This window comes from Chelonia mydas, chromosome 6 (genome assembly GCF_015237465.2).
Source record: "Chelonia mydas isolate rCheMyd1 chromosome 6, rCheMyd1.pri.v2, whole genome shotgun sequence".
Lineage (NCBI taxonomy): Eukaryota > Metazoa > Chordata > Testudines > Cheloniidae > Chelonia > Chelonia mydas.
The window spans coordinates 13,944,460-13,966,957 of NC_051246.2; the positions used below are offsets into that span (position 1 = coordinate 13,944,460).

A 22,498-nucleotide genomic window follows, 5' to 3' on the forward strand; every position below is an offset into this window, starting at 1 on the left:
CTCGCCTCCATCTTTTCTTCAGTCCTGCTTCAGACCTCTGGAGGGACTTTGCTAGAAACTGAAGCTCTATACAAAGGACTGAATGACCCATCCCAGCTGTGGATGTTCTCCAGAGACTTGATTTGAACCTGCAGTTTATTCTATCACTGCTACAAGCCTGAACCAAGAACTTTGCCATTACTGTCTGTAATTGATTCCATTTAACCAATTCTAGCTCTCATCTATATCTTTTTCCCTTCATGACTAAACCTTTAGATTTTAGATTCTAAAGGATTGGCAACAGCGTGATTTGTGGGTAAGATCTGATTTGTCTATTTACCTAGGTCTGGGACTTGGTCTTTTGGGGTCCTTTGAGAGAACCTTTTTCCTTTTACTGGGGTATTGGTTTTCATAACCATTCATCCCCATAGCGAGTGGCACTGGTAGTGATACTGGGAAACGGGAGTGGCTAAGGGAATTGCTTGTGTGACTTGTGGTTAGTCAGTGGGTAAAATCAAAGTCCTCTCTGTTTGGCTGGTTTGGTTTGCCTTAGAGGTGGAAAAACCCCAGTCTTGGGCTCTAACTGCCCTCCTTGAAGCAATTTGTCCTGAATTGGCACTCTGAGTTGAGTCCTGCCAGAACCAGCATCGTTACAGTGATAGAATAAACTGCAGGTTCAAATCAAGTCTCTGGAGTGCATCCACAGCTGGGATGGGTCATTCAGTCCTTTGTGTAGAGCTTCCATTTGTAGCAAAGTCCCTCCAGAGGTAAGAAGCAGGACTGAAGACAAAATGGAGACGAGGCATCAGCGGGATCCGGAGCTCTGCCTCCCCTACCTCGATCTGGTGGATTAAGTCTGGTGTGGAACCTGAATAGTCTGTTTGGGGGGAATGAATCAGTTTTATTACTAAAGTTTTGGGGGTAGGGACTCCTTTATATGTTGGTGCAGCCCAGCACAACAGGGCCCTGATCTCAGTCAGGGTGTGTCTGCGCAGCACTGGGCGCGATGAGGCCCCAGTCTCAGACACTGCTTCAGAGGAAAGCGCAAGAGATTCCCAAGCAGGAGAATAAAGAAATAAACCTTCCTTAGAGGAGATTTCTTCCCTTCTCCCACCAGGCAAGTTCAGTTCACACTCTGAAGCAGCAACGTCTGTGACCCTTCTCAATTTGGTTTGGGGGCTGAGTCACGGCACGTGTTACTGTCACACAGACCTATCAGTTCTTTTGCTTAGGATGCAGCATTGTTCAACTGTGCGCTTGTTCAATTTATGATGTTAATTCTTTCTGGGGAGCTGAGGAGGTGTTACAAGCAGAAGAGTTTTCTCTCTGCCTTATTTGCTCATGTGCTGTTTACAACCACCCCTGTGCCAGGACTGAGATATATAATCCAAGAAAACAAGTTACACTAAGATTCGCCTCAGGCTCTGTAACCCTGACTTCTCCTTCAACAGGAAGCCAACCTGAAAGGGGCTGACATTTACCACCACTGGGCTGCTGGGTGACACATGGCAGCTGAGGCGTTGAGGGACCACATACATTTCACAGGTGTGAGTAAAAGATGGGAAGTTGGTATTTACCCAGGGAAACGAAGGCCCGGTAATTCTTCAGCATCTGGTCCCGGTACAGCTGCTTCTCTGGCTGGGATAAGAGCTCTCACTCCTCCCAGGTGAAATACAGAGCGACATCCTCAAACGCCACCTGGAGCTGCTAGCCCAGCAGCTATGACCCAGGGGGACTCCCACTCCCAGCGCTCCCAGGGACCTTGGGGCCCTACTGGCAGGGAACAGGAGTCGCCTTTGGCTTTGGGGTCGGGCTCTGGGAAGGTCCTGAATCCCAGCGCAGGGAACAGGCTCCTTCCCCACCGCCCCCCCAGCCGGAGTCCCCACCTCTGCCCCAGGCCTCTGCTCAGCACAGCTCTCGCCCCTGGCTCAGGCGCCTTGGGGGTAAAGGGGTCACACCTGGCTCCGCATGTCCGCCTCGGCCAGGGCCTTCCCCTCCCTAGCCCCAGGGATGCTCCCGGCTTTCTGGGCGGGTCCCAGGGCCCCAAAGCTGCTCCCCGGCCCCAGCACTCCGGCAGCTGCAGCCTCTGAGCCCCCAGGCTGCGCTGGTGCAAAGCGGGACCTGGGCCCTGCCTGGCCATGCTGCGCTGAGCTGCTCCCAGCCCCGGGGTCATTGGCGCGGGAGCGTCCTGGGTCCCGGCCCCCTCGGCCCCCAGCTGGGAGCAGCCAGTGCCTGGCCAGGGAGTCCCCGCCCTGCGTCCTACCTGCACCGGCCCCGCTGCAGCCATTGCCAGGCTCGGCTCCGGCCCAGGCAGCAACTTCCCGCCCTGCGGCTGGTGCCTCCCCGGGGCCGCCTCTCGCCTGCTCAACACCCTGGGGCTGCAGCCAGGGCCTGCCCTGCGCATTGTCCAGGCTGGCCCGGGAAGGCTCCTCCCTTGGCCCAGCTCGCTAGGTGCTCCAGCCCTGCTGCTTCCCGCCTGCCCCGGCTCAAGGGTCCCGCGCGTGCGCTGCCAGCTCCAGCAGCCAGGGAAGGCCCCAGCGCAGGGACCTTCCGGCCGAGCCCCTCCGGACGCCTGGGTCCCGAGTCTGACCGCTAGGGCGCTCGCTGCACGTGGTGCCTGGGCTGCAGGAGCCCGTTACAGGCCAGCCCCCTGGGCTGGGAGTGGGGCCCCGCTGCGCCTTGGGGAGCTGGCTAAGGCTGGGGGTTGGGAGCCCAGACTCCTGGGTCCGCCCCTGGCTCTGGGATGGGAGGGGGACTAGTGGGTACCAGAGAGCCCAGGCCAGGCTGTGCAGCGTGTGTGTCACAGTAAGGGATGGGTCAGGTTGTGTTTGTTGCTCGGTTGTGTGATGTTGGTGTGTGTGTTACAGGAGATCACACCCCAGGCTGTGTATGGTGTGTAGGTATGAGTGTTGCAGGAAGGCTGTGTGATGTTGTCAAGGTTTCTTCCCCACTCTGAACTCTAGGGTACAGATATGGGGACTTGTATGAAAGACCCCCCTAAGCTTATTCTTACCAGCTTAGGTTAAAAACTTTCCCAAGATACAAACTTTGCCTTGTCCTCGAACCGTATGCTGCCACCACCAAGCGTTTTAAACAAAGAACAGGGAAAGAGCCCATTTGGAGACGTCTTCCCCCAAAATATCCCCCCAACCCCTACACCCCCTTTCCTGGGGAAGGCTTGTTAAGAATCCTCACCAATTTGTACAGGTGAACACAGACCCAAACCCTTGGATCTTAAGAACAATGAAAAAGCAATCAGGTTCTTAAAAGAAGAATTTTAATTAAAGAAAAGGTAAAAGAATCACCTCTGTAAAATCAGGATGGTAAATACCTTACAGGGTAATCAGATTCAAAACCTAGAGAATCCCTCTAGGCAAAACCTTAAGTTACAAAAAGACACAAAAACAGGAATATACATTCCATCCAGCACAGCTTATTTTACCAGCCATTAAACAAAAGGAAATCTTACGCATTTCTAGCTAGATTACTTACTAACTTTACAGGAGTTAGGTTTCAGAGTAGCAGCCATGTTAGTCTGAATCCGCAAAAAGAAAAGGAGGACTTGTGGCACCTTAGAGACTAACAAATTTATTTGAGCATAAGCTTTCGTGAGCTACAGCAACATCCGATGAAGTGAGCTGTAGCTCACAAAAGCTTATGCTCAAATAAATTTGTTAGTCTCTAAGGTGCCACACGTACTCCTTTTCTTTTTACAGGAGTTGTAAGTCTGCATTCCTGATCTGTTGCCAGCAAAAGCATCACACAGACAGAACAACCCTTTGTTCCCCCCCTCCAGATTTGAAAGTATCTTGTCCTCTCATTGGTCATTTTGGGTCAGGTGCCACCTAGGTTACCATAGCTTCTTAATCCTTTACAGGTGAAAGGGTTTCGCCTCTGGCCAGGAGGGATTTTATAGCACTGTATACAGAAAGGTGGTTACCCTTCCCTTTATATTTATGACAGAGGTGTTTTACAGATCACACTCTGGCTGTAAGTATCAGGGGATCGCCGTGTTAGTCTGTAGCCACAAAAACAAGAAGGAGTCCAGTGGCACCTTAAAGACTAACAGATTTATTTGAGCATAAGCTTTCATGGGTAAAACCCCCACTTCTTCAGCTGCAAGAGCCTTCTCTGGCTGTAGTGTGCATTTGTTACAGGACCCTGTTGCCCCTAACTCCAGCACCCCCTAACCTTTGTTAACCCAAGGCCAGCACCGTCCCTCGCTGATGAAGAGGATGCTGGTCTATGGGGTAGTGTCTCCCCTTCTCATCCTTCCTCTGCGGGACCTTTCCTCTGTCCCACAGCACCTCCCCTAAGCTGGCTGGGTCTCTGATCCCCCTCCCCCATCTAGCAGCTGCTTCGCATAAGAGGGGGGCAGTCCAGTCCCTGTGGTTCAGGCAGCCAGAGGTAACAGCTAACGGTGGCTGAAGAGGGGAAGGGCCTTGGGACAGGTGGTGTGGGGCAGGGAGGGTCACCAGGAGCCTCAGAACACCTGGGTCCCATCCCCAGCTCTGTAAGCGGGATAGTGGGTTAGAGCAGGGGGGTCTCAGAGTCAGGACACCTGGGTTCTATCCCTGGCTCTGGGAGAGGAGTGGAGGCTGGTGGGTTAAAGTAGTGGAGGCTGGGAGCCAGGACTACCCTGAAATGGGATCTCAGCCATGTCTTCTTGTGATGCCTCCTGCAGAGATGGGACCCACCCAACCGTGATCTCAACACCAACCTGGCTGACAACATCAAGCACTGCTGGAGCAATAGCATGCCCAAAGTATCCATTGATATGGCCATCGAGGGAGGAGTACGTAGCCGCATCCGGGCAGCCCAGCTCACAAGGCAGAGGGGCTCATGAGCGGCAGCCTCGCTGCACTGTCTGGGCCATGCCGAGGGGCAGGGCCATCCTTACCCATACGCAAAGTACGCAGCTGCGTAGGGCAAATTTCCTGGTGTCCTGCACAGCTGCCTGTTGCTCCAGCCCCTGCCCTGCCTCTTCCCCATGACCCCCCCTTCCCGCCCCTGCTCTGACCCAGCCCTGCCCCCACTCCACCCCTTCGCCAAAGCCCCTGCCCTGCTCCGCCCCACCCTGCCCCTTCCCCACCCCTGCTCTGCCCCCACTGCCCTGAGGACGGCAGCAGGGTAGGGCCTGCACTCACTGCCAGCCGGAAGTGCAGCAGCCTGGCCCCAGCCACACCGCCGGTGAGTGCTGGGGGGTGGGTCCTCCCTGCCCTGCCCCAGCTAGGCTTGGGGCCAGCCCCGCCCCCTCCCACAGAGGCCAGCCCCCCCCGGGGGGGCTGCATAGGGCCCCAGAATAGCTAGGGACAGCTCTGCCAAGGGGCACTGGGAGCCTTGAATGAGGGAGCGAGGCTGGGCTTGTGGCTACAGGGCTGGGCTACAGAACTCCCGGTGTCTACTCCCAGCTCTGCCACTTGCTGCCTCTGTGACCTTTGGTCACAGGGAATTGCCAGACGGGATCAGAGCAGAGGTGTGTCCACTCCAGTGTCCTGTTTCCAGCACCAGAGGCTGCAGAGGTTGGTGTAAGAATCCTGCAGTAGCGGATGGGGGGGGATAATCATCCTGTGCTCGTGTCACTCAGTGGGTCACACCGGGAAATATCAGATTCAGGACAAACTGCTGAGAAATAGGGCAGACACACGCCAAAATTGCTGGTTATTTTTCCAGAAGATATACCAAACCAGCAACAAAAGTAAACTCCTGTCTCACCACAGTGGCTAATAGTCAGAAATGCAGCCGCCTTAGGTATCCCAGGCCTTGTTTCATCACCCACACACTAGACTTAATGATGAGTGGTTATTGAAAACCAACTTCATCAAACAAGGAGTTCTTCTGAGCCCAAAGGCCCAGCCACAAACCCAGGTTAATATACAGCTCAGATCTTGCCCAATAATCGCTGTTGCCAATCCTTTGGTATCTAATATCTAAAGCAGGGGTCTCAATCTCAAATGACCACGAGGGCCACATGAGGATTAGTACCTTGGCCCGAGGGCTGCATCATTGACACCCCCCCACCTGCAGCCCCGCCCCCACTCCACCCCTTCCATGAGGCTCTGCCCCTGCCCTGCCTCTTCCCTGCCCCCATTCCAACCCCTTCCCCAAAATCCCCACCCCAACTCCGCCCCCTCCCTGCCCCCAGGGGGTGCAGGTAGGGTGTGGCGGGGGCTCAGGGCAGGGAGTTGAGGTGCAGGAGGGGTGCGGGGTGCAGTAGGGGGCTCAGGGTGCAGGAGGGGTGTGGGGTGCAGCAGGGGGCTCAGGGCAGGGGGTCGGGGTGCAGGAGGGGGTTCAGGGCAGGGGGTTCGGCTGCAGGAGGGGTTTTGGGGGGCAGGCTCTGGCCTGGCACGCACCGGGGCAGGGCAGGCTCCCTTCCTGCCTGCCTGCCCTGCCCCCGCGCCGCTCCGGGAAGCGGATGGAACCTGGGGGGGGGGGGGGGGGTACAGGGGTCTGTGTGTTGCCCTGGCTGCTCCTCCAGGTACCTCCCCCGAAGCTCCCATTGGCCGGGAACAGGGAACTGCGTGTTTGAGACCCCTGATTGAAAGCCATGTGTTTAAGACCCATGAGCTAAAGGTTTATGTATAAGCGAAAGAAAGAGGTGAGGGTAAAAGCTGTTAAAGGAATCAAATACATACACACATTGCAAAGTGCTTGTGTCCGGTTTGAAGCAGTGATGGAATAAACTGTTGGCTTGTTAAGTCTCTGATGGCATCCAAAAGAATGGAAGGTCCCGAGTCCATTGGTTAGAACGCTCCTTTTATTATAAGTCCATAGTCCAGAGATCAGTGCAGGGAAGAGGCAAAATGCAGATGTTTCTAGGGCTTTTTATAGCTTCTGCCAGGCCTAAGTGTTTCATGAGTTTCTTATTTCTTTTTTAGTATTTTGCTAAATGTGCCAAATAAATCAATAACCAGCTCTGCATTTTGTCTCATACGTGGGTGTATTGTCCAACTTTACATTGTTAGATTTACCTGACAGGCTCTGTGTGTTTTGTATAAAATACTGCTGAAAACAAGTATGATGGTCTGTGAGACTTAACTGTCAATAAAACTAACTTGAACGTATGCTTAAAGTAGTTTATCTATAAAATAATATGCAGTTTGGTTTGAGTGTATGCTTAATTGTTTTGAGAAAGAGGAGGGAAGGGTGGATGTTAAAGTGTTATGTGTCTGTATGTGTGTAGAGAGGTCAGAAAACAACATTTATAGCTCTGGTAAAAAGTGCAATCAACTGTAACATAGAATAGTATAAACTAGCCCTACATTTTGTCTACATGGGGTGTATTGAACAATTGAACACCATTAGATTTCCTTTAAGCTAGGCTGTGTGCGTATTCTGTATAAAATAATGCTGAAAAACAAGTATGAATGTGTATGTGAGTGGGTGACATCTATAAAACTAATTTGAATGTATGCTTATGGTGGTTCATAAGTTGGCTTGAATGAATGCTTATTCGTTTTGGGAAGTAGGGCTGGGAGGGGTTTGTGACTGGGGCTGTGTGTGCAGGCTTTTGGGTTTTATTTATTTTTTTCTTTTTAATTTCTCTATCCCTTCACCCACTGCCACAATATACACAGGAAAGAACAGGTCTACCTCATATAACTGAGCAGCATGAGCTCCAAAATGAACATTTACTACAGTTCTTCTCTCCCGTGTCTTGTGGGCCACAAACAGACCGCTGAGACCGGCTAGACCCCTCCGGAGTGGAGAATTCCCGACTCGCTGTGCCACCGGCAGATGCTACCACCAACTCCACAACGTTCTCCAACTTGACCTTTGTCCAGGACTTCGTTCTCGGGCTTGAGCCCCCTGTCCACCGCCTGCAGCCCCGCCAAAGTATCCACAGGGCTCTTGGAGGTGGAGGTGAGGTGACCACCAAGGGTGGCATCCAGCTCCTGATAGAAGGGGTAGGTCTTTAGCGCAGGACCAGAGTGACGGTTTGCCTCCCTTGCCTTCTGGTACGCCTGCCTCAGCTCCTTTCTCTTCGCTCAGCACTGCTGCCTCCTCCCGCCCCGTAACCGGACTTTTGGTTCGGGCACCATTTAGGGTTGCCAGATCCCAAAAACCAGACACCCAGAAACCCTAAATGGCACCCGGACACAAAAGCCAAAACCTGGACAGGTGGCAACCCTACCAGTCATACAATAAGTACACACTGTGGAACAGGCCCCTCCTTTCATCTCATTAAAAGCTGGGGCATTCCTGGGGGGTCAGATCACTCCTTGCCCAGTTTGGCAGTGTGAAGCCCAGTGTTTTCATTTAAAGGCACAGCAAGACATTACACACTGAAGAGCTGTTTTTAAAGGCAGTGTGGTTCAGTGGGCTGAGCTATGGGCTGGGATCCAGGAGACCAGAGTTCCATTCCCAGCTCTGCCACTGGCCTGTTGACTGACCTTGGGTGAGGCTCTCTGTGCCTTGGTTTCCCCATTTGTATAATGGGGATTGAAGCACTAAGTGGCTTTGTGGCACTAAGTGGCTGTACATCGCAAAGCTGGCCCCCATCTTCAAGTATTTCAATAGAATAATATATTTCAAGTACAACCAAATTAAACAACCCTCCTACCCCAAGTGTTGTGAGGGATTTTTTCCTTCTCCAGCCCCAAAGCACAGGTCAGAGTGGGCTGTGTCAATCCAATCAAGGTGCTATTGTGTAAGCGGTGGGACGATCAAAGCATCAGACAGACTTTCATGGAAGGGAGAAAGCAGGCACTGCCCAAAGGAAATGAAGCCCACACTGTGCAGCCGGCTACTGCTGCCTTCAGCCCACCTTTGCACATCTGGTGCAATGGCTGCTGCCCTGCAAGAGGCATTGTGCTGTTTGACTCTCCTCTGAGAACATCCACAACCATTTCGCCGTGTGCATAAGCTGTTTTTACAACAGAGAATTCATCTCTTCACTGCAGTGTGAGCTGTCGGGGGGAGGGGAGGGGAGGGGAAGAGATGGCAACTTAAAGCTCTTCTTCACAGACACATGGTAAAATAAAAACAAACTTCCTTCCCTACTTTTAACCATGCATGCAGAATTCATAACTTCTGAAGCATCCTGGTGGATTCTTCATCTCTGGCAATTTTAAAATCAAGACTGGATTTTTTAAAAAAAAAGGAAAGTTCTGCTGTAGTTCAAACAGGCATTAACTCAGGGAACTTCTTTGGCCTGTGTTATACAGGAGCTCAGGCTGAATGTGGTCTCCTGTATAGACCTGGGGAAATTGTGCACCACTGCACAGGCGCAGAATTCATGTCCCCAGCAGACTTTTTTTTCCCTTGGCAGAAAATACATTTTGCCAGCGAGGCGCTGCAGTTACACCTTTCTCCCACCAGGAGCTGTTATGGTGCCAGAACAGAGGGCAGCTAGCTCAGAGCTGTAGCAGAAGTGGCATTCCTCACAGCAAACTGCCCAAAAGGGCCAGGTGAGGAAGCAGGCAATATGGGGGGGGGGGGGGGGCAGACAGAGCAGGGCACATAGGGCTGCTGCGGGGATCACATAGGCTGGGGTTCAGAAGGGCTGGTGGGGGGGGAAGACTGGGGTGAGGGTCTAAGTGGGAGTGGGGGTGCAGGACCACACAGGGACAGGGGCTACACAGGGGCAGGTGTGGCTGAGTGGGAGTGCAGGGTCACACAGGGATAGGGGAAGGAAGGTGCAGGGACACACAGGAATGGGGCAGATGTGCCTAACTGAATGGGAGAGGCTAGGGAGTCAGCCAGGGAAGTATGGGGGAGGCTCCCCAACTCTCTAACAATCCCCGCCCCCCCAAATCTGTTACATACTTCTCCCACCCACACCCAACAACCCTCCTGCTTCACTCCCAGGCTACTTCCAGCAATTACTTCCCTCTCTCTCAGCTCCTCTGTTACTCCTGACTCCCCCAAGCCTTTGTACTACTGCTGAGGGGTGCAGGAAATAGGTTTCTGTATTATAGTTTACATGAATTCTTACTCAGAGTTCTGTGTTACTATGCCTCGTAAAGAATCTATTTGTCAAAAAACACTTTCTGAATCTTTTTTTTGTTCCCTCCATTGCTACAGACATACTTGCTGACAGGAATTTTGAAATTAATTACCAAAATAACTGAAACTAGTGTTCATGCATCTGATGAAGTGAGCTGTAGCTCACGAAAGCTTATGCTCAAATAAATGTGTTAGTCTCTAAGGTGCCACAAGTCCTCCTTTTCTTTTTGCAGATACAGACTAACATGGCTGCTACTCTGAAACCAGTGTGATTACATTGTGTTATTTTGACAAATTAAATATGCAAAATTTTAAAATATTGTTTGCAGAATTTTTAGGCGCAGAATTCCCCCAGGAGCAATGGGAAACTCTCTCTGTGCACCTGCCAGTCACACAGTTCATCAGGCCTCATGGTCAGTTAGGGCCTGGAACACTTTGATTGGTTGCACTTTACATTGGCTTTTCCACCTGCCGTGTGAATGCATCAGCTTTTTTAATAGCAAAGAAACACCTGGTTAGACAGACCTTTGTTACACATTAGGGACGTAGTTCTTCTTCATCACATTCCTATTTAAAGTAGACAGCATGTGCAGTTCCTGAGTCTTCTTTCAATCACACACACTAGGCTGTCCTGCCCGGCCCCGCCCCTCAGCCCAATTCATGCTGAAGGAGGACTGCAAATCCCACCTCTAGATGTCACCCAAGAGTCACCCACTGGCTGGAACAGAGCTAGGTGTGGGGACCCGGGGGAAGTTCCTGGCTGGGTCCCATCTAGACGGGAGGAGAGAGAGAGAGAGAAGGGGTTATCCTGGCTACATCCCAGTGAAATGAGTGAGTGAGTGTAGGACAGAAAGAGAGACATGGCTGGATCCCACCTACATGAGGGGGAGGGCTCCCTAATGCAGTAGGCTGTGATCATCTGCTCTAAACTCCCTCCACCTGTCTGCTCTTCCCCACACTTGATCAGCCAAATCCCCTCCCCTGCCCCCCAGTCTCTCTGCTGGGCATCATGGGGACAGGACCACTCCCTGGTCTGCATCTGCTGGCGCTGTGTCAGGCCCATGGGCTGCCAGAAGCCCCTCAGGCCCTGGCGGTGGCAGAGGGGCACCGGTGTGCGTGACCGGGTGCCAGGTGAGGTTGGCCAATCTAGCAAAGAGCTTGCCCCAGTCAGCACAGCTGTACTGCTGCTCTCGGCTGTGAAAGAACCGATGTGATAGCAAGGAGGCGGCCCGTGCAAAGCTCTTGCTGCAGCCAGCGCGTCGGAATATCCTCCCCTCAGTGTGCGTGCACTGGTGCTGGGTGGGTGGATTGGTTTTTTTCACGTTCTTACCAGAATCATCACAGTGGTTCGGCTGCTCCCCGATATGTGCGCTGGTGTGTTCTCAGGGTTGAACTCTGTGCAAAATCCTTGCCACAGTCAGTGCAGCGATATGGCCGCTCCCCGGTGTGTGTGCGCTGGTGTATTCTCAGGGTTGATGTCTCCGCAAAGCTCTTCCCGCAGTCAGCACAGCGATGCGGCCGCTCCCCAGTGAGCATGCGCTGGTGTCTGCTCAGCTCTGAGCGCCGTGCAAAGCCCTTGTCGCAGTCAACACAGCAGTACGGCCACTCCCCGGTGTGCGTGTGCTGGTGCAGTGTCAGTGTGGAAGCACTCCAGAATCCCTTACCACAGTGGGCACAACGGTGCGGCCGCTCCCCGGAGTTCGTGCGCTGCTGTGTTCTCAGGCTTGAGCCGTCTGCAAAGCCCTTGCCACAGTCAGTGCAGTGGTACGGCCGCTCCCCAGTGTGCGTGCGCTGGTGTATTCTTAGGGTTGAGCTCTCTGCAAAGCCCTTGTCGCAGTCAGCACAGTGATGCGGCTGCTCCCCGGTGTGCGTGCGCTGGTGCAGTGTCAGTGTGGAGGCACTGCAGAATCCCTTACCACAGTGGGCACAACGGTGCGGCCGCTCCCCAGAGTGCGTGCGCTGGTGTCTTCTCAGCTTTGAGCTCTCTGCAAAGGCTTTGCCGCAGTCAGCACAGCGATGCGGCCGCTCCCCAGTGTGTGTGCACTGGTGTCTTCTCAGGTGTGAGCGCCATGCAAAGGCCTTGCCGCAGTCAGAGCAGCGGTGCAGCCACTCCCTGGTGTGCGTGCACTGGTGCTGGTTCAGCGCGGACGGATTGCTGAACCTCTTGGCGCAGTCGATGCAGTGGTGGGGACGCTGGCCCATGGGGAGTCTCTGGTGTGTAGCAAGGTCTGGTCTCTGGCTGAGTTTACCCCGGGGATGGACTGCGTCCTGTGCATGGATCCCTCTGTGGGATGTGGAATCCTGCTTCCCTACCGCGCTTTCTCCACATTCAGACTGTGTCCGCGTTCCCCCCAGGATCCCGAGCCCTGCTGGAGAGAGCTCACGGTTAAGGCTACAGGTTTGTCAAGGATGGAAAATGTCACGGATGGAGCGATTTCACCATTTGTCTGTGACTGTTTTTTGGATGGGTGCCTCACCCTGCAATGGCGGCTTCTGTCTCACAGAACGCCTCTCTCTGGGTACTGAGACATGGTCTGCAGGGTTACAGCACCACTCAGATTTGCCCCCGCCCCCAAGTGATAATGGTAGGGGAGGCAAGCCGAACTACAGTGAATGGCCTTGCCACCCAGATCCTCTCTAGCCCGCACCAACCCCTCTGCACCAGGCTGCGGTCAGGTTTGCAGCACTGGGGGAGGTGCTGGGTGGGTGCCCCATGGCGAGGAGGAGGGCAGGTTTTGTTAAAAATCAAGGAGCAGTCACAGGAAGTTTAGTGACTTGTGACTTTTACTAAATTTTCTGTAATTTTTTATACAAAATGCCATGACAAATCTGCAGCCTGACTCAGGGTGGTTCTACCCTATGTTGTTTGCAGCGCCTAGCGCCTGCTCCCTCGTGCGCCATGCACCTCTTGGGTTTTCTTTGATGATTAAACTGTAGCTTGCCCAGGATACAGACACTGCCTGGCACAACAGGGCCCTTATCCAGAACTAGGGGCTCTAAGTGCTAAAAAATAGGGTCCAGGGTTTGTTTCAAATTGATTTTGGTTATATTTCAATCAGAGGTTTCTATTTACATGTGGCTGGTTCTTCACATTCTCCTGTTTTATACCATGAGGCCTGTTCCACAGTGTTTGCGCTGTTTTAACCATATTGGTTCAAAACTAGCTCATGTTGATGCAGTGAGACCGGTCTAAAGCTGCTTAGAACTACGCAGTTTATTCCTGCGGGGGAGCGAGTCCTTTTCAAGGAATTCCTTCGAAAGCAGTCATTGACTCTCTGCCTGACGTTTCACTCTTTGTGCAAAACTAAAACTAAACTAAAACCCTCAAAAGGGTAGGGGTTTTTTTGGGGGTGGGAAGTGGGTTGAGGGGATGACAAGTCACTCAGGGTTTGTGTGATGCAATCAGAAAACCATGTCTTGTTTTACAACCCAATCAGTGACACTGCTGAGCTGGAAGGAGTGAATGGCTGCTACCTGGCAGGCCTTTGAGCTACAGACAGCCACAGACTGCATTCAAGCTGAGGGCTGGGCTAAGCATGGACACTGAAGCAATGTAAGTAAGAATGATTTCGTGCCACTTAGAGAGCAGGAAGAGAGGGGATGTGACAATGGCCATTCCACCCCCACTCCCTCACACCCAGCCTATACACCAGGGTACTCCAAGCTGTGGCCTGAAGGACGATTTCATCTGGCTACCAAACATGCCCAGCAGCAGCTGCCTGGAACGTGGGGCAGTTTTAGAGCGTTACAGTGAAGCGCTGGAAGTGCCGGAGACCTGCTCTACAAAATGGCGTCCTCCGCGTGGTGTTACCTCACACTCATCACACGTGACTGATCCTGCCCTGCCCTGAGTCACGCCCATCTTTCTCCTTGTTCGCTGGGGCAGGTTTCTCCAGCCTGAGAGGTCATGTGTGAAGTGAAGCAGCAGAGAGGGGGTGAGGTGGAAACCTCAAGAGGACAGCGCCTTCTCTGCCAAGGGCCAGTGACTCTGGGATGCTCTCCCAGGCGGCAAGGAGGTTTTTGTCCCCATCTCAAGTATTTCTGGATCCAGGTGCCAAGGGCCTTAGGGCACCAGCACGTACAGCCTGAGTCAGGAGGGGCAGGCATGAAGCCCATTTGAAAAATCTCTTGGGCACCCCGGCTTGGTATGATTTTCTGAGATGTGGGAAGCCTAGAAGGTGGTGTTGCGGTCTATGGACCGGCAGGCGTGTCTTTCTAGCCAGGTGCTTGTCTGACCCCCAGTGCCAGACCCACTGACACACACAGATGGATTTTATCCTCATAGCCCCAGTGCCCTTTCCATTACACAGCTGGGGAACCTGAGGCATGCTGGAGCTGCAGTGACTCGCTTCTAGAACTGAACCAAGATCTTCTGAATCCTACTGCAACGTCCTACCCACTAGGTAAATGCAGCTCCCATATGCTCCCCCACCACAGAGATTCCCTCAGCATCCCTCAAATCTTCCCCCTCCACACATTGTCCCATATCACTATCCCACCCTCTTCCAACTTCATCACCTCCGATCCACTTCTCCTTCACAGCTTTGAGGTCCCATCATTTTTAGGTCCCATCCTAGGTCACAGATATCCAATGAGTAGGAAAGAGAGGAAGTATGATAATAAGACTCCCTGGCTTAACCAGGAGATCTTCAATGACCTGAAACTCAAAAAAAAAGAGTTTCTACTTCTGTCATAAATATAAAGGGAGGGGTAAACACCTTTAAAATCCCTCCTGGCCAGAGGAAAAAACATTTCACCTGTAAAGGGTTAAGAAGCTAGGATAATCTCGCTGGCACCTGACCAAAATGACCAATGAGGAGACAAGATACTTTCAAAGCTGGAGGGGGGGAGAAACAAAGGTTCTCGTGGTCTGTGTGATGCTTTTGCCGGGAACAGAACAGGAATGGAGTCTTAGAACTTAGTAAGTAATCTAGCTAGATATGCGTTAGATTCTGTTTTGTTTAAATGGCTGATAAAATAAGCTCTGCTGAATGGAATGGATATTCCTGTTTTTGTGTCTTTTTGTAACTTAAGGTTTTGCCTAGAGGGATTCTCTATGTTTGGAATCTGATTACCCTGTAAGGTATTTACTATCCTGATTTTACAGAGATGATTCTTTTAGTTTTTCTTCTATTAAAATTCTTCTTTTAAGGATCTGATTGCTTTTTCATTGTTCTTAAGATCCAAGGGCTTGGGTCTGTGTTCACCTATGCAAATTGGTGACGATTTTTATCAAGCCTTCCCCAGGAAACGGGGGGGGGGGGGAAGACGTTTCCAGGTGGGCTCTTTCCCTGTTATATATATTTGTTAGACGCTTGGTGGTGGCAGCAATAAAGTCCAAGGGCAAAAGGTAAAATAATTGGTACCTTGGGGAAGTTTTAACCTAAGCTGGTAAAATAAGCTTAGGGGGTTTTCATGCAGGTCCCCACATCTGTACCCTAGAGTTCAGAGTGGGGAAGGAACTTTGACAACTTCTTGTATGACTAAGTCAAGTTACAAAGGATGAATATTTAAAAACAAACAAACAAAAAAGCACCGCAAGCATGTAGGGACAAAATTAGAAAAGCCAAGGCAAAACAAAAAGCTAAACTAGCTAGGGATATAAAGAGGAACAAGAAAGCATTTTATAAATACAAGGGAAACAAGAGGAAGACGAAGGGCAGGCTAGGCCCATAACTAAATGAAGAGGGAGAGACAATAAGAGAAAAAGCAGCAATGGCCAAACTGTTAAATGCCTCTTTTGTTTCATTTTCACCAAAAAAGTTAGCAGTAATCAGTCAACTAACATAGTGAACACCAGTGTCAATGGGGTAGGATCTGAGCCTAAAATAGGAAAGGAAAATAGTTATGAATTACTTGGGCCTGGTCCACAGTACATGATTATGTTGAATTTAAACGCGTTAGGTTGAATTAAAACGAAATCCATCCACACAACGAACCCCGGTTTGTCGACTTAAAGGGCTCTTAAAATCAATTTCTGTACTCCTCCCTGGCAAGGGGAGTAGTGGTAAAATCAACATCACTGGTTCAAATTTGGGGTACTGTGGACACAATTCCACAGTATTGGCCTCCAGGAGCTATCCCAGAATGCTCCACTGTGACCGCTCTGGACAACAGTTTCAACTCAGATGCACTAGCCAGGTAGTCAGGAAAAGCCCCGGGAACTTTTGAATTTCATTTCCTGTTTGAGCAGCATGGTGAGCTCATCAGTGACCATGCACAGCTCACCAGCACAAACAGGTGACCATGCAGTCCCAGATGCGCAAATGAGCTCCAGCTCCGGGAGGTACTGGACTGGATCTCATCGCAGTATGGGGAGAAGAATCTGTGCAGGCAGAACTCTGTTCAAAAATCAGAACGCCAACATATATGAGAAAATCTCCCAGGGCATGACGGACAGAGGCTACTCCACGGATACACAGCACTGCCCTGTGAAAATTACGGAGCTCAGGCAAGCCTACCATAGGACAAAAGAGGCGAACGGTCACTTGAGGTCACAGCCCCATACATGCCGCAACTATGATGAGATGCACGCAAATCTGGGGAGGGGATGCTATCACTACCCCACCACTGTCCGTGGACACCTGCAAGGGGGGGTCTCACAGAGCAGGGAGGATGATTTTGTGGAGGAGGAAGAGGGCAGTGCACAGGCAGCAAGCGGTGAATCCATTCCCCCCGGCAGCCAGGAACTGTTCATCACCCTGGAGCCAATACCTTCCACCCCCTCCCAAGGCGGGCTCCGGCACTATGATGCCAGAGAAGGCACTTCTGGTGTACCTTTGTAAATATGAGACAGGGTTTAAAAGAAAGTGTGTTTAATGATTCCTTTGCCCTGAAGAATTGGGATGCATTCGTGGCCAGTAATGCTACTGGAAAAGTCCGCTCACGCTGGGCTGTTCGCGTTTGGCTTAAAGGGCTCAGCCCTGATCAGAGCCACGTGGTGGTGGTGGTGGAGGGGGGTCGTGTTGCGCATCGGCACAGAAACCGCAGGCTCTCCTTTTAAATGTACCATGAATTGCATGTTTCACTGAGAAAGAGTCTCCCCTTTGGTATCTTTTAAAATTCTACTCTCCCTTTTTCTCCTCCCGCAGGTGCAAATGTTTCCATGCTCCCCCTATCATCTCCGTCCCAGAGGCTGTCCCAGATTAGAAGGCGAAAAAAGATGCATTCAGGACAACATGTGTTCAGAACTTAGGCAGTCCTCCCGCACTGACAGAGCCCAGCTGAATGCACGGAAACAAACAATGGCAGAGTCCCGGAAAGCGTTCAATGAATGCGATGAGAGGAGGGAGGCGCGCGATGAGAGCAGGCAGGACGCCATGCTCAAGCTAATGGGGGAGCAAACTGCTCCGCTGTCTGGGGGATCTGACGCAGGAAAGGCAGCAAGAGCACGCCCAGCTGTGCTCTTCTAATCGCCCTGGTGTCTGGCTGCGTGAAACTGGCCACCAGGCGATTTGCCTCGACCTCCCACCCCGCCATAAACGTATCCCCCTTACTCTCACAGATAATGTGGAGCACACGGCAAGAAGCAATAACAATGGGAATACTGGTTTCGCCAAGGTCTAACCAAGTCAGTAAACTGCGCCAGCGAGTTTTTAAACGTCCAAATGCACATTCTACCACCATTCTGCACTTGCTCAGCCTATAGTTGAACGGCTCCTGACTACTGTCCGGGGTGCCTGTGTACGGCTTCATGAGCCATGGCATTAAGGGGTAGGCTGGGTCCCCGAGGATAACGATAGGCATTTCAACATCCCCAACAGTAATTTTCTGGGCTGGGAAGTAAGTTCCTTCCTGCAGCTGTTCAAACAGACCAGAGTTCCTGAAGACACAAACGTCATGCATCTTTCCCAGCCATCCCATGTCGATGTCGGTGAAACGTCCTTTGTGATCCACCAGTGCTTGCAGTACCATTGAGAAGCACCCCTTGCGATTTATGTAGTGGCTGCCCTGGTGGTCTGGTGCCAAGATAGTGTTATGCGTTCTGTCTATTTCCCCACCATAGTTAGGGAACCCCATCGCAGCAAAGCCATCCACAATGACCTGCACGTTTCCCAGAGTCACTACCCTTGATAGCAGCAGGTCAGTGATTGCACTGGCTACTTGCATCACAGCAGCCCCCACAGTAGATTTGCCCACTCCAAATTGATTCCCGACTGACAGGTAGCTGTCAGGCGTTGCAAGCTTCCACAGGGCTATCGCCGCTCGTTTCTCAACTGTGAGGGCTGCTCTCATTTTGGTATCTTTGCACTTCAGGGCAGGGGATAGCAAGTCACAAAGTTCAAGGAAAGTGGCATTACACATGCAAAAATTTCACAGCCACTGGGAATCATCCCATACCTGCAACACTATACAGTCCCACCAGTCTGCTTGTTTCCCAGGCCCAGAATCAGCGTTCCACGGCATGAACCTGGCCCAACAGCACCATGATCTCCCAATTGCCACATCCTGTGCTTCCAGGAACATCTGAGTCCATGTCCTCATCACTATCGTCATCGCACTGTCATTGCTTCCTCGCCCGGTTTTGCAGATTCTGCACATACTGCAGGATAATGTGCGAGGTGTTTACAATGGTCACAACTGCAGCGGTGAACTGAACAGGCTCCATGCTTGCCGTGCTATGGCGTCTGCCCAGGTAATCCAGGAAAAAAGGCGCAAAACAATTGTTTGCTGTTGCTTTCACGGAGGGAGGGGAGAATGACGACATGTACCCAAAACCACCTTGCTCAGCCTATAGTTGAAATGCTCCTTACTACTGTCCAGGCTTCATGAGCCACGGGAGCAAGGGGTAGGCGCGACCGCGTTGTGCTGCCGTCTGGGAGAGCAGCCTGAGGCAGAAGCCTCCAGCTCACAGGAGAGCAGAGTTGCAGCAGAAGTGGTGGAGCCGTACACCATTTACGAGGACAGCTATCAATCCTATTGCACCGTCTGCTGCAGAAAAAAGGCGCGAAACAATTGTCTGCCATTGCTTTCACGGAGGGAGGGGCGACTGACGACATGCACCCAAAACCACCCGCAACAATGTTTTTGCCCCATCAGGCATTGGGAGCTTAACCCAGAATTCTAATGGGCGGCAGAGACTGCGGGAACTGTGGGATAGCTACCCAAAGTGCACCGCTCCAAGAGTCAATGCTAGCCATGGTGGATGCCCTCCACCAACTTAACGTGCTTAGTGGGGGCTGGCAGATGCGTGGAGTGAGCAGGCAGACACCGCTCAGCTCTGCTGCACTGCCGGGGCCCCGGGCCATTGTAAGTTGCCGGGGGGGGATGGGGGGGGGGAACACACCCGGTGGGGGTGGCAGGTGGGTCCAAGGGAGAGACCCGGCCCCAAAACTGCTGGAGCCCCACAGGCCACATAGTTTGAGACCCCCTGACCTAGAAGGAAATAAAGTAATAAGTAACAGTCTGCATGGATTTGTCAAGAACAAATTATGTCTAACCAACTTAATATTCTTATGAACAATTTAAAGTTGGGTGGGGTTGCAAGCGCATTAAAGGACAGGATTAGAATTTAAAGTGATCTTGACAAACTGGAGAAATGGTCAGAATTGAAATGACAGCTTAGGAAGGAGTACTGCAGAAATCCATCTGGGGTTACAGTGGATCACAAATTAAATATGAGTCAATGTAATACTGTTGAAAAGAAAAAAAGCAAATATCATTCTGGGATGTATTAGCAGGAGTGTTGCAAGCAAGATGTGAGAAGTAATTCTTCTACTCCTCTCAGCACGGGTAAGGTCTCAACTGGACTACTGTGTCCAGTTCTGGGCCCCGCACTTCAGAAAGGATGTAGACAAACTGGACGGGGTCAGAGGAGAGCAATGAGAATGATTAAAGATCTAGAAAACATGACCTACAAGGAAAGATTGAAAAAATTGGATTTGTTTAGCCTGGCAAAGGAAAGACTGAGGGGGGCTTAACAAGATTCTTTAAGTACATAAAAGGTTGTTACAAAGTAGAGGGTGATAAATTGTTCTCCTTATTCACTGAGGCCAGGACAAGAAGTAATGGGCTTAAATTGCAGCAGGGTAGATTTAGGGTAGATATTAGGAAAAACTTCCAAACTCTAAGTGTAGTTAAGCACTGGAACAAATTACCTGGGATGGTTGTGGAATCTCCATCATGGGAGGCTTTTAAGAACAGGTTAGACAAACACCTGGACTAGATAATACGTAGTCCTGTCTCTAGTAGAGAGGACTGGACTAGATGACCTACTGAGGTCCCTTCTAGTCCTACATTTCTATAATTTCTAGGATTCATAGATATCAATCATTGTGCCCATCCAGCCTGGATTCCTGCCTATCCCAGCCAGGGAAACTCCCCCAGTGATTCCTGCCTCCAGCCCAGTAACTCCTTCCCCTCCAAAATAAATACTGGCCCCTAATTCCCAGCCTCCATTTGTCCCCTTCAGTTCCCAGGCAGTGGATTTCACTCTGCCTTTGCCTTCTACATTAAGGAGCCGTGCACTAGCAGGTGCGTAAATCAGAAGGGATTGGATTATTACAACTCACCTCGGAATGGGCTCTCTGGCCTGGAGCTTTCCCTGGAGTCCTCAGCATCCCGAATCCAGAGCTCTGCCTCCCCAACCTCTATCTGGTGGATTAAGTCTGGTGTGGAACCTGAATAGCCTGTTTGGGGGGAATTAATCAGTTTTATTACTAAAGTTTTGCGGGTAGGGACGCATTTATATGTCGGTGCAGCCCAGCAAAGTAGGGCTCCGATCTTGGTCAGTGTTTGTCTGTGCAGCACTCGGTGCGATGAGGCCCCAATCTCAGACACTGCTTGAGAGGAAAGCGCAAGAGATCTCAAGCAGGAGAATAAAGAAATTAAACTTCCTTAGAGGAGATTTTGTCCCGTTTCCCGCCAGGCAAGTTGAGTTCGTACTCTGAAGCAGCAACGTCTATGATCCTTCTCAATTTCCTGACATGTGCGTGGGGCCCCCTTGTGCTGTGGGGACCTGGGATCCCGGACTCCCTCGGCTCTGGGAGGGGAGCGGGGACTAGTGGGTACAAGAGGGCCTCGGCCAGGCTGTGCAGCGTGGGAGTGTCACAGTAACACACGGGTCGGGCTCTGGTTGCTGCTTGGCTGCCTGAGGTTGGTGTGTGCATTTGAGGAGATCAACCCCCAGGCTGTGTGTGGGTCTGAGTGGTACAGGAAGGCTGTGTAACGTGAGTGTTTTACAGATCACAACGTGACTGTGGAGTGTGTGTGTGTCACAGTAAGACAAAAAGAAAAGGAGGACTTGTGGCACTTAGAGACTAACCAATTTATTTGAGCATAAGCTTTCGTGAGCTACAGCTCACTACATCGGATGCTGTAGCTCACGAAAGCTTATGCTCAAATAAATTGGTTAGTCTCTAAGGTGCCACAAGTCCTCCTTTTCTTTTTAAGAACGTCTGAGGAACAGTTGGGGGACGGCGGGGGGGGGAAAGAATAAACAAGGGGAAATAGTTTCACTTAGTATAATGACTCAACCACTCCCAGTCTCTATTCAAACCTAAGTTAATTGTATCCAATTTGCAAATTAATTCCAATTCAGCAGTCTCTGGTTGGAGTCAAAAAAAATTTTTTTTCCTAGGGTGCCACAAGTCCTCCTTTTCTTTTTGCGAATACAGACTAACACGGCTGCTACTCTGAAACAATAAGACAAGGCTCTGGATGTGTGGTGTGTTTGTTGTTAGGCTGTGTGATGTTGGTGTGTGTGTTACTTACAGGGGATGACAGCCTGGGGTGTGATCCCCTGTAATGTGTGTGTTAAACGACAACTGTGTGTGAGTTAGAGGACGGCGGTGTGTTCATGAGCGTTACAGGAGCTCACACGTGGCTGTAGTGTGTATGTGTGTTTCAGGAGTTCACACCCATATCACTGCCCAGTGCCATGGGGAGGGCAGGTGCCCCATACAGATGGCGTGTTCTGGCCTCGGTGCTGGCGCTGAAGCAGCTGCCCCTGCCCCCCGCTCATTGTGCCGGGCCCTGCACACCTCAGGTGCCACCCCCGCCGGTGACAACATCAAGGGCCCACAGGACGCCAAGCACAACCCGCTCTTCCAGAAGCTTGTCATGCTCCTGCACTTTGCCCACAAAGGTATGGGGAGGAAGGGATGGATCCTGTGTCTGTGTGACACAACCCCAGCCAGAGGGAGTGCTGCAGAGCCCTGCCAGCTTCCCAGATAACAGCTAACGATGGCTGAAGAGGGGAAGGGCCCTGGAACAGGTAGTTTGGGGCAGGGAGGGTCACCAGGGGCCTCAGGACTCCGGGGTCCCATCTCCGCTCTGCAAGGGGATAGTGGGTTATAGCAGAGGGCTCAGTGTCAGGACACCTTGATTCTATCCCAGGCTCTGGGAGGGGAGTGGATCGTGGTGGGTTGAAGCAGAGGGGGCTCGCAGTCAGGATTGCCCTCGAGTGGGGTCCCAGCTGTATCTTCCTTGTGACGCTCCATCTCTGTGCACTGCAGCAGGGGGACCCAACCTTGATTTCAACACCAACCTGGCAAACATCACTGAGCAGTGCCAGAGCATCCACTGAGGTGGCCATCAAGGGAAGGGTTCGTAGCTGCGTCCTGTCAGCCGG

General features: G+C 51.6%; 1 protein-coding gene across 1 annotated transcript; it reads right to left on the reverse strand.

Moving 5' to 3' along the window:
• Positions 1–10,382: 10,382 nt before the first annotated feature.
• On the reverse strand, positions 10,383–20,763 carry LOC119566374 (zinc finger protein 664-like; the record flags this gene model as incomplete). Its single annotated transcript, XM_043549459.1, has 3 exons — positions 10,383–10,698; positions 11,258–12,293; positions 20,439–20,763. Coding segments are annotated over 2 exons (1,353 nt in total), but the record flags the coding sequence as incomplete, so codon positions are not given.
• Between the last annotated feature and the right edge of the window lie 1,735 nt (positions 20,764–22,498).